This window comes from Grammomys surdaster, unplaced genomic scaffold, assembly GCF_004785775.1.
Source record: "Grammomys surdaster isolate TR1022 unplaced genomic scaffold, NIH_TR_1.0 331, whole genome shotgun sequence".
Lineage (NCBI taxonomy): Eukaryota > Metazoa > Chordata > Mammalia > Rodentia > Muridae > Grammomys > Grammomys surdaster.
Window position 1 is genome coordinate 135,452 of NW_021604750.1, and position 12,958 is coordinate 148,409.

A 12,958-nucleotide genomic window follows, 5' to 3' on the forward strand; every position below is an offset into this window, starting at 1 on the left:
TCCCAATTACTTACTTCCATGTTTCCTTAGTGTGACCAGCAGCCCTTACATCCCTTTAAAGACCCACAATGAGATGACCTCCTCCCGAGAGGGTTTTCTGACTATGAAAAGGAGAATATGCCTGATTTTCTTATGGTTCATTGCTGCATGAAGAAAATGCTGAGTTCTAATGCAAGGTTTGGTCTTTTATCATACTAAGTCTTTCACACTTTAGTTGAGTAGATGGAAAATCAAAATAATTTCCCCAGCCTGGGGTTCAGTGCCTAACATCTTAAAGGTGTGCTCTGAAATTAAGGCATCATTTCTGCAGTTGTTTTCATGTAACTGACATATATATATATATATATATATATATATATATATACACATACATACATATGTGTGTATGTATGTGTGTGTTATATATTTTCAGTAGGATACATTTGTAAAATTTTATATTAGAAAAGTTAAGAGATCTGTCTAGCAGCAAAGTTGCCAATGGACTGAGTTCAAGTCTTGGTAGTAAGAAAGACAGTATTTACCAGAACACTGGTAACTATTATTATTGATTCTTAAAACCTTTGATAACTTTAAAAGTATTACATTCTTTGAGCTGCAGATTCTTTGACAGTAAAACTGACATTTAATACCTCATATTATCTCAAAATCTAAAGTCTCTTTTGGTGGTAACTCATTTCAAAAATCTGTTTAGCTATGAAGGCTGTGAGGAGTCTAGGTGGCAGAAAGACAGGAAAACGGCTCTTTGCATTTTGAGCAATTTGAACAATGGCCATTTATGGACCTCTCCATTTCTTTCCCTTACATATCCAGAACGCTGACTGTTGAATAGACAATTGGCCATGCTCCCCATTTTCCTCTGCAATGTTGGGGATACCTGGGGTAACATCAATCCCCATGTATGTTCAAACCAAAACGTAGCTATTAGTGAAGGTAAGAAAAATTTTCACGTCGTCAAAAGTTGTTTTATAAACATCTAGTCATAGGTTTATAGAGTTTTTCATTTAGAATATTAAGCAAAAACTTCAGAATACTTTCTCCTCCAGAAGAAAGGAGTTCAAATTCTGGATATAAGCCGCCTTCTGGTGGCGTGTATCAACAAGTCTCCTCCTCACCCTCTCTAAGGGACTTAAGAAAAACACACAATGTAAAGCATCTGGCTGGCTCTGCACTGTTTGCCTTTTAATAGTTAGTAGGAAATACCTGTTATTTGCTTTTTTGTCTCCAAGTCTCTGGTTTGCTTCAGCACCTGCAGTAGCCGAGGCACTCCATTCAGTTCAGCTACCTCCAGCTTGTTATCATTGTCTTCAAATACCAAGTTTCTCAAGGCCCCACATGCAGCCCGCTGAACATCTTCATTCTGAACTTTGAGCAGCTGCAGGAGCTTAGGGATGCCTCGAAGTTGATTGACCTAGGGAAGGATTAATGTATATAACTGTAATGGCTATTCCTGGTTGTCAACTTGACTATATTTGGAATGAACTACAATCCAGAATTGAAGGGCACACCTGTGGTCCAGATCTTGAGGCTGGAAGACACAAGTTTCTGACCTGGATCTTGGCATGGAGATCTTGAGGCAGAGTGGATATGAAGTACAGGCCTTTAATCCCAGGAGACTAAGACAAGGTCAGCCTGGGACAAAACAAGTCCCAGATCCAGGTGTGATGGTACACACCTTTAATATGAGCCACACCTTCTGCTGGATATCTACATAGGGACACTGGAAGAAGAAACATTCACTCTTTTTTGACTACTTGCACTTACTTGCCAGCACATCTGTTGGAACCCACTTCCACAGAAGACAAGCTTAAACAACCTCCTGGGACTGAGCAACTACTAGATTCTTGGACTTCCCATCCACAGCTGCCCATTGTTGGGTTGGTTGGACTATAGACTGTAAGTCATCACAATAAATTCCCTTTATCTAGAGAGACATTCCATAAGTTCTGTGACTCTAGAGAACTCTGACTATACAATAACCCTACTTATTAACTTTGATGTGGCATTAAGATATTCGATATCTTAGTAAAAGATGTTCACTGATACTGATCAAAATACTTATCAGTCAACACTGTATGCAGCACAATCTGGGACTCAGGTTGTACAGAACAGCTGTTCCAGAGGCAAAATCTGTCATTAAGCTTTCACAAGAAAGGTTAAGTAACAAAGAATGGGTGAAGAGTATTCAAGAAGAGAAAAAGAACTTGGTAATAAAAGCCTGGAAAAAAATAAAACGTGTAAGATAACCTTAAATCTGGGGACTAGGAAAGTTTGATGAAAGAACACAAAATTACGTGAGTATTTTTTCTAGAATAAATTTTTATAATTAGGAGTGGAGCTGGAGAGAAGATGGCTGGAGACGTCCATGTGTCTTTAGCAGTCTCAGGTAGCTGCTATAAGTACCATAGTAAACAGAGGACAGACACCAAAAGCTTTTGTGTTCAGAAACTATGGTCATTTTCCTGGCACCAACTCTCACTATTTAGGAGGCTGTCAGCATAAAATGTGGCAGGCCATTAGAGCCTCATCAGCTGCCCCAGGCTACTTTGCAGAATATGCGCTGGGGAATGATCTTCATCAAGATGGAGGTTTACTTCTGAATAACCCTTCGGCCTTGGCCCTGCATGAATGTAAATGTATCTGGCCAGATACCCCGCTTGAGTGTATAGTATCTTTGGGCACAGGACGGTATGAGAGCGATGTGGGGAATACCTCAACATACGCGAGCCTGAAGACCAAGCTCTCTGATGTTATCAGCAGTGCTACAGATACAGAGGAAGTCCATATAATGCTTGATGGCCTATTACCTCCTGACATGTATTTTAGATTTAATCCTGTGATATGTGAAAACATACCCCTAGATGAAAGCTGAGATGAAAAGCTGGACCAGCTTCAGCTGGAAGGGTTGAAGTATATAGAAAGAAATGATCAAAAGATGAAAAAAGTTGCAAAACTATTAAGTCAAGAAAAAACAACTCTTCAGAAGATCAATGATTGGATAAAATTAAAAAGTGACATGTATGAAGGCCTTCCATTTTTTTCAAAATTGTGAGTCGGGTATACCTGTGTTTTCATACATGAAGGCCATCAAAAGATCCGCCAGTTTAGAGAGGAGTGGTGTGATTCAACATGAATTTTCTGTAGGACACTTAGTGAATTCTGGGAATTCCTGAATCAAATAATGCGTTGAACAGCTCAAACCTCACAGAAGATATGATTGGTAACAGAAGTTATATATGGGAATTAGGTATTTAAGATGTTCATAACCTTTAGGCATTTTATTACTATGCTAGTTGGTTTTAGTATCTATTGGTCTTAAATTGTTTGCAGTTTGAAAATGTATTAATATATGTGCCAAACACGAAATGGGGACTGTTATACTTTATGCTTTACTTACTTCAATCATGTGGAATTTGTGTGACTGTTGATTTTCTTTCATGTCAAAAAGGTGATTTCCCTTTACATTTACACTACTTAGCATTTCATTAGGGGCACCCACAATCCATGTGTTACCTTTCACTGTAATAATCATTGAAAGAGATAGAAGAAATGGGATTATCTTTATTAAAGTACATTTATGTTTGAAATATGAAAAAAACTGGATACAGATTTCTATTAAAAAAGGTTGATGAAAAAAATTTTATAATTAATAAAAATGAGTAGAAATTACTATCAAAAGTAGGAAAAATACATTTACTATGGCAACATTGGCAACATGGTCTTGTAATCTACCTCCAAATCTAAGTCACTGCCAACTGCTTAGAGTACTTAAAAGGATGGCAGAAGCTATGTGGGAATTTTAACTAAAAATTTTATACCTTTGAATGTGCCAATTAAAACATTTCTTCTACCCATACATGCAAGGGAGAATATGTCTACTAAGAGAAAGAGCTACACCTAAGAAGGGAAGAGAAAAACAGATTTCGCATACCTAAATATGCTAGTTAAGTGCCTGTAATCCTACCACTTGTGAAGCTGGAGGAGGAGGCTAGTAAGCTACAAAGTGAAACCCAGTCTCCAAATACAGCAAAATAAAACAAAAGAACAAAAAATAAAAAGCAAGATAAAATAAAATAAATGCACTAGATTTGCAGATTATGGTCAATGAAAACAAGTAAACATGAACAGTGTTAAACACGAACAGTTAAATCTGAGCAGTGATTTAAGAGTTTTAGGCTGCAAACACCATAAAAGAGATCAGGACTTCATGAACATGTCATCTGGCCATCTGATGTTATCTTGCAGTCTATGATTGTCCATATCTTTGCCTCCATTTACATCTGCCTGGCAAATTTTCAAGTTGGCAAGGGCTTTTGGTACAGACCTCACTCATTTGCATAATCATAATGCAGATATTGTTAAGAAGTCTTTTTTTTATGACTGACAATTGGCTTTGTCATCAAATGAGGCACACAGGTGCCTAAACATTGTGCAGCTGGTGCCAATGGCACACTTGCGTATTATATCACACAGTATATCAAACTCTAGCTTCCCTCTCTGATACAGGAAGCATATGAGGACGAGCAAGATGACTCAGCAGGTAATAGTGCTTGCTTCTAAGCCTGATGGCCTAAGTTTAACTCTGGAATTCTAGAAATCAAGTGAAAAGCTGTGGGGTTTGCACATCCATGCAGGTTCTTACTAGGAAATGAGAGGCAGAGACAGGAGAATCCCTGAAAGCTTGTGGGCCACTAGTCTGCAGCCACAGGAAGACAGACGCAGAAAGATTTTAAGAGCCAGACATGATAAATGACCTCAAGGAAAGTGTAATCCAGACACAACAAGAATGATGTACATGTAAACAGAGACTATGGCAGCATGCACAAGGAGGACTGCATGTGTTCAAGCCAAATAGGGTCCCAGTGTTGAGAGGGAGACATGGACCCTACAGGATCACACCCTAATGAAGAAGCTATTTGCAACTGATATCCACTGACAAATAGTAAATCAACACAATATTTAATAATGAACTGGTCATTAAAGAAATCAAGAAGGAAACAACAACAACAAAATCCTAGAACTGAATAAAAACACAACACACAATGTGTGGTGGTTTGAATGAGTGGCTCCAAAGGGTCATCATATATTGCAAAGCTTGGTCTCCTGCTGGTGGAACTGTTTGGGAAGGATTAGGAAGTGTGGCTTTGTTGGAGATGGTGTGTCATGGAGGAACGGGGCTTTGCAGATAAGGGTGTAAGCTCTTAGCTATTTCTCCAGAAACATGTCTGCTGGCTGTCATGGTCCCTGCCATGATGGTCATCAACTCACTCTCTGAAAATGTTAGTTTCCAATAAACTCTTCCATCTGTAAGTTGCTTTGGTCATGGTGTTTTGTCACAACAATATAAAAGTAACTAAGATAAAACTTGGTACCAAGAGACAGGCTATCACTGTGACAAGCCTGACCATACTGTTCTCTAGAGGAAGGTAAAAGATTCGGTGATTCTGGACTAACAAAATGGTTGAGCTCTAAGGGGGCTTAATGGCTACCCTAGTGGGAGCTTAGAAGACAGCAGTGCTGAGATCAATGTAGACTATGAAGGCCAAGCTCTAGGTGACTCAGAGGGGAAGATATTACCAACTGGACTAGAGACCATTCTTGTGATGTTTCAGCAAATAATGTGGCTGCCCTTTTCCCTTTCTAAAAGTCTACCTGACACTAAATCGAAAAGTTTTAGACTAATTTTGTTAGTTGAGGAAGTTTCAAGACTGGTTGATATTGACCTTGTTGGTATTAGCAATCACTTTTATGTGGGGCTCCAATGAAAGGAGCAAGAGGGTTTCACTTTCTTTTCCTCCTCCAAATGCAATCTCTCAGCTTCACTCCCAGCTCTGTAGCAGACCACATTCTGTGACCTCACCTTCTTCTCTGACCCATCTCATTGAGATCACACAGATCTTTCTCACATCCTTCCTCACTAACCCATCCCTTTGTCGTTGACACCAACTCCCTCATGCATTCCCTGGGACCCACTGGCCACAGTGGCCAGGGAAACAGGTAGGCAATTTTCACTTTGCCTTCTTCCCTCCAAATCCAAACCCCTAGCCTCACCTCTACCTGCTGTGGCCTCTTTTCCCTCTATGCCCCCATTTCTAGGGGACTATATGGATCCTGGAGGCACACACTACTTTCTTTCCTCCTGGGGACCCCCTCAACACCACTCACCTCTAGCCCACCCACATTCCTAGGTGTTAGTTCTCAATACCTAGAAAAAATTTCTTACATGAAATCCCTACCTACCAGGATCCTAGAAGCATTCCCTACCAGGCACCCCATAGCCACAGACTCTCCTAAGAACAAGAGAGGGCAACAGAAACCAAAGAACAAAACACCCAGCCAACAAGGATAAGAATAGGTATTACCACCAAGAATTATAATCTCCCCTAACACAGATGCCTAGACTCCAACATAAAAACACAGTACATAACAGAGAAGACAATGATTAGCTATTAGAGGACAGCAAAACACAAGAAATGCAATATCACTAAAGACAAGACAAGGACTTCAAAATAGCTTTTATGAATGTTAGATGTTCTTAAAGAAGTTATGAATAAATCCATTAAAGAAATCTATGAAAACACAACAATGGAATGTGATGAAAAAAAAGTTTAAGACAGGAAAGTGGAAATAAAATCACTAAAGAAAACCCAAAGTATGGGAACAGTGGAAATGAAAAGTTCAGGAACTCAAACAGAAAGCTTAGAGGCAAGCCTCACGAACAGAATACAGGAGATGGAAAAGAGAATCTTGAGTATTGAAGATAAGACAGAAAAAATGGTTACTTCATTCAAAGAAAATGTTAAATCTATAAAGCTCTTGGCACAAAACATTGAGGAAATCTGGGATACAACAAACAGACTAACCACTAATGTGGGGCTGTAGAATCCTGGGTGTTTGGCCACGCCCCCAGAACCCAGAGACCTAACATACAGCCCCCTTGCCAGGTCACGTAAGTAAGGCACGAGACTAACAGGTCTCCGCCTCAAGACTTACATATTACCTAAAAGCCCCGCCCACTTCCAGTATAAGCAAACCCCTTCTGACATTTTTTGGGAGAGCTTGCCACCATCCAAACCCACTGCCATGCCAATAAATGTCTTCAGCTCCACGTGTCTCTTGAAATCCTGGACTCATTGTGTAAGTCAAAACTCGCGTGGGGGGGAAGGGGGGGAAGGGGGAGGAGGGGGGGAGAGAAGCCTTTTCCGCCCGCCCCTGTGCTCTCTGTGTTCTAGCAGGCCGCAGGACACTTTCTCCTGACAACAGCAGCCGGTGCACCGCCTTCATGGGGCCCCTAGCCCGCGTTGTGTCCTGCGTGCCCGGCATCTCTGTTCCGGGGACCCTGCGGTTGCTGGCAGCGTGTGAGCTATTTAAGCCTCACCGTGTGGAGACTGAACTATCAACAGAGAGCGCTGAGAGCCTTGGTTCCCGGGACACCCCCCACCCCCCGCCCGCTCCGGCTCACGCCCGTGCCGCCGCCCACAACCCCCAGGCGTGAGCATTGACCCGCACACTAATATTATGGATAGAGGAAGGCAGGTCAAAAATCACATGAAATATTTTAAACAGAATCATAGAAAAAAAATGTTCTTAATTCAAAGAAGAAGATGCCCATCAAAAAACAAGAAGCATACAGGACACCCTAAAGGACTGAACAAGAAAAGAAATTCTTCCATGGCACATAATAATTAAACATTAAATGCATGGAACAAAGAAATAATATTAAAAGGAGAATGATCAACAATCATGAGTTTTACATGGAGACTCTAAAAAGCCTGAGATTCCTGGTGAGATCATCTACACATTCTAGGAGACATCAAATTGAAGGATTGATTCTTTCAATAGATGGAGGGGAAAAAACATTCCTTGGTAAAAGGAAATTCAAGAAGTATCTGTCTGCAAACCTAGCCCTACAGCAGGTGCTGGAAAGAAGACATCAACCAGAAGAGTTAACCACATTGAAGAAAACACAAGGAATAAATAATATTGACCAGCAAATCAAAAGATGGGAGCGGAAGCCTAGGACAAGAACAAGGAAATACTGGGAATCAACACACTGCTCAGTGACATCTCTTGACATCAATAGTCTCAATTCTCCCCAAGAAAACAAAACGGATCTAAAAACAAAATGTACCCTTCTGCTGCATCCAAGAAACAAATCTTAACATCAAGGATAGACATCATGTCACAGTACAAGGAAAAAGATATTCCAAGCAAATGGACAGCAAGCTGGTGCAGCCATTTTAGTATCTAAAAAAAATAAACTTCAAACCACAACTGATCAGAAGAGATAGGGAAGAACACTTCATATTCATCAAAAGAAAAAAAAATCTACCAACAGGGCATTGCAATTCTTAACATCTATGTACCAAACACAAGGGTACCCAAGTTCACAAAAGAAACATTACTAAAACTTAAATCACATACTGACTATCACATGTTGACAGTGGGAGACAACTCTCACTTGTAAGACAGGCCATCCAGACAAAACATGAACAGAAATGCTGGAGCTGACTGACATAAAATCAAATGGACCTAATAGATATTTACAGAATATTTCCCCAAATACAAAAGAATATACCTTCTTCTCAGCACCTCATAGAACTTTCTCCAAAATTGGCCACATACTCAGACACAAACAAATTTAAAAAAATTGAAATAACACCTTGCATCAAATCTGACCAGTATAGATGAAAGCTGGACAACAATATCCACAATAAGAAAGATTACAAACTCAGAAATTAAGAAGGAAATTAAAAGCTGTTTAGAATTAAATTAAAATAAATACATAACATACCCAAGCTTATGGGACACAATGAGTGTGGTTATAAGTGCCAAGTTCATAGCACTAAGTGCCTACATTAAAAAATTTGGAGAGAACTCAACATTAGTAATGTAACAGCACAGCTGAAAACTCCAGAACAACACTAACAAAGAAATGACACACAAAAGGAGTAAAAGGCAGGAAACAATGAAGCTCAGCAGGGCTGAAATAAATTAAATAGAAACAAACAAAATACAAAAGATCAGTGAAACAAAGTGTTGGTTCTTTGAGAACATCAATCAAGATTTACAAATCCTTAGCCAAGCTAACTAAAAGGTAGAGAAGATCCAAATTAACAAAATTAGAGACAAAAATAAAAAATCGGGACGTAGCAACAGACAGGGAGGAAATTCAGAGACTCAAAAGGACACACTTTAAAAACCCATAATCCTAATAGGGAAATAAAAAAGAAACATAATTTTCTTGATATATAACCACTTACCAAAATTAAATCAAGACCAGACTAGCAATTTAAACATATCTATATATTCTAATTCAAATAGAAGCCGTAATTAAGTCTTTTAACTAAAATCAAAACCAAAACAAACAAATCAAAAACCAAGAACCAAAACCCCAATAGCCCCAGTACTAAAAGGTATTAGAGAAGAATTCTATCAGATTTTCAAAGAATAATTAAAATCCAATACTACTCAAATTATTCTTCAAAATACAAAGAATATACAAAGAATTCTACAAAATCTAGCCCCATTCATTTTATGAGTCCACAGTTATTCTAATTCCTTAACCACATAAAGACTCGAAAAAGAAAATTATAGACCAATTTCCTTTATGAACACAGGCAAAAAAATTCAATAAAATGCCTATAAACTGAATCCAAGAACACATAAAAAATAAATAAATTGATAAACATAATCCACAATATAAAAGAATTGAAAGAGAAAAACACATGATAATCTTTGAGATCATTAGGTACAAAAGCAGCCTAAGAAAAAATTGAACACTCCTTCATGATAAAAGTCTTGAAGAGATTACAGTTATAAGGGACATATCTAAACATAGTAAAGGCAATTTATGTTTCTTTTGTTTGTTTATTTGTTTTATGTACATGGGTGTTTTGTTTGCATGTATATCTGTGCATCGCTTGCATGCTCCGTACCTGCAGAGGCCAGAATAAGGTGTCAGATCCCCTGGAACTGGAGTTACAAACAGCTATGAGCGTCCATGTGGATGCTAAGAATTGAACCCAGGTCCTCTGCAAGAACAGCCAGTGCTCATTAACCTTTGAGTCATCTCTCAAGCCTAAAAAAGGCAATTTTATAACAAGCCCAAAGCCAACATCAACCTAAACAGAGAAAAACTGAAAACTTTTCCACTAAAATCAGGTACAAGATAAGGTTGTGGACTTTTTCCACACCTTGTCAATACAGTACTTGAAGTCTTCGCTAGAACAGAAAACAGAAGGAGATGAAGGTGATACAAAGTGGAAAGGAAGGGGTCAAAATATTTGTATTTGCAGATGATATTATACTCTACATCAGTGACCCTAAAAATTCCAGTGGAAAATTTTTATACTTGATAAACACTTTTAGCAAAGTAGCTAGATATAAAATTAACATACAAAAATCAGCAGCCCTTCTATATTAAAATAAATAAGCATATTGAGAAAGAAATCAGAGGAATACCTTTCACAATATCCTCAAAAATATAAAATACCTTGAATACTTAAAGTATGATAAATAATTCAAGACATTGAAGAAAGAAATTGAAAGGAGATTGGGAAAAGAAAATGGAAAGATCTCCCATACTCATAGATCAATAGAATTAAGACAGTAAAAATAGCCACGCCACCAAAAACAACGTAGAGATTCACTGAAATCTTCATCAAAATTCCGACACAATTCTTTTTTTTTTACAAATATCATTACATTTTATTAAAAATATATATGTTCAAATACATGTGTACATGCAATAACACTGTACCAAACAGAGGTCATCAATTTGATGGAGTGTGAGGAATGAATGGTGCATGGGAAGGTCTGGTGGGAAGAAAGAGAAGGGAGAAATGGTATAGTTAAAGTACAATGTCAAAAATAAACATCAAAATGACTAGTTTCCCAATGACTATTTGGTAAGTTGTTTTCCTTTTTTTTTCTTTCTTTCTTTTTTTTTTGGTTTGGTTTTTCGAGACAGGGTTTCTCTGTGTAGCCTTGGCTGTCCTGGAACTCACTCTGTAGACCAGGCTAGCCTTGAACTCTCAAACGCAGAAATCTGCCTGCCTCTGCCTCCCAAGTCCTGGGATTAAAGGCGTGCGCCACCACCGCTCGGCCTTTTTTTTTTTTAATAATTTTTTTTTCAAATCGTAATTCATTCACACAGGGGTTATAAACACAGAAAGGCAGGATGTGGGGAAGGGAATGACACTGGAGCGTCGGTGTTCAAGGGGAGTACGGATATCTTTCAGAACAGGGTATTGGCTGGGTGAAGGTTCAGGGGACAGATCACTACGACTCTGCCTATGATTCACTTGTCCTTATCTAAGTTGGTATTGTCTACCAAGGCTACCTATTTACAAGGTCTATGACTACTCAGGCTGGTAAATTTCCATAAAAGCTGCCTGTTTACAATAGCTTATAGCCATCTGTTTCAATGTTTTTCCACAGAGACCCAAGACTTGGTGTTAGTATACATGTATGACAGGCCTATGGCTGATTTTAGGCCTTCAGTGTGTAATCAGGGCTGCCCCTGACATTTCCTCCCTTCTCTAAGTATAGAAGGGCTGTGGCGATTCTAATCTTGCAAAGATGGGGATAGAGGCCTGACCTCCAGTAATTGAACGGGACCTTGTAATGGCTCCGGTCCCCTGACACAATTCTTTACAGAACTTAAAAGGACAATTTTCAGCTTCACATGGGAGCACAAAAGCCACAGTATAGCTAAAACAATCCTGAACAATGAAAGAACTGCTGGAGGCCTCCCCAGCCTCAGCCTCAAATTACAGACCAAGGAATACACAGAGTACCAAAACAGCATGGTATTGACAAAGAGATAGACATACTGATGAACTCAATTGAAGTGAAGACCCAGAGATAAGTTCATATTCCTATGGACACCCTATTTATGATAAAGAAGCCAGAAATATACCGTGGCAAAAATATAGCATTTTCAAAAACTAGGCCCAAACTGGAAACCACATATAGAAGAATACAAGTAGATTAATACTTATCACAATGCACAAAACTGAGTTCCAAATGGATCAAAGACCTCAATGTAAGACCAGATAGAACCTTGTAGAAGAGAAACTGAAGAATAATCTTGAATGCATTGGCACAGGAAAAGACTTTCTGACTAGAACACAACTAGCACAGGCACTAACAACAACAATTAACAAATGGAAACTGATGAAACTGGCAAAGTAAGGCAAAGTACACTATCATTAGAGTAAACAGCAGGCTACAGAATGGAGAAAGATTTGTACTAACTACATATCCACTAGAGGGCTAATACCCCAAATATATAAAACTTTAGAAAATGGTTATGAAGAAAACAAATAAATTAATTAAAATTGGGGAACAGATCTAAACAGAGAATTCTCAGAAGAGGAAACTCAAATGGCTGGAAAGCATTTGAAGAAATGATCAACATCTTTAGCCACCAGGACAACCAAAATCAAAGCGCTGTTAAGATTTCATCTTACACCTCTCAGAACGACTATGATCACACTGGTGAGGTTATGGAGTAAAGGAACACAGCCATGGCTGGTGGTCATCCAAACTTATATGTCCACGATGGAAATCAATGTGTCAATTCTGCAAAGAGCTGGGAAAACCTGTACCTCAAGACCCAGCAATAATACTCTTGGGAATACACCCAATGGATGGTTCATCTTGACACAGACATTCACTCAACCACGTTCATTGCTGCTGAAATTAGAAGTTAGAAACCGCCTCTGGGCTGGAGCAGACACAGAGTCGGTCTGCTCCTGTCCTGTTGAGAAACTGAATCCTGAGTCATCCAGGAGCCACTGCACTCAGAGCAGCTGGTAAGAACTCCATCTCACTCCCTAAGCCCCAGAGATACATCCGGGAGCCAGGGACATCCAGGGCACAGCAGCTACCCAAACCCCGCCCCTCCAGAATTCCACTTCCCTTCCGCCCCTGCCTGGTCCTCTGGGCTGGAGCA

At 39.2% G+C, this 12,958-nt stretch overlaps 1 protein-coding gene across 1 annotated transcript in view; it reads right to left on the reverse strand.

Annotated features, from left to right (window-relative positions):
* The window catches only part of Pkp2 (plakophilin 2), an 88,392-nt gene that overhangs the window by 43,424 nt on the left and 32,010 nt on the right, over nt 1–12,958 (reverse strand). Inside the window, exon 5 of the mRNA XM_028778259.1 lies at nt 1,201–1,408. Within this exon, the coding sequence (XP_028634092.1) occupies nt 1,201–1,408 (208 nt within the window). The remainder of the gene's footprint in view (nt 1–1,200; nt 1,409–12,958) is intronic.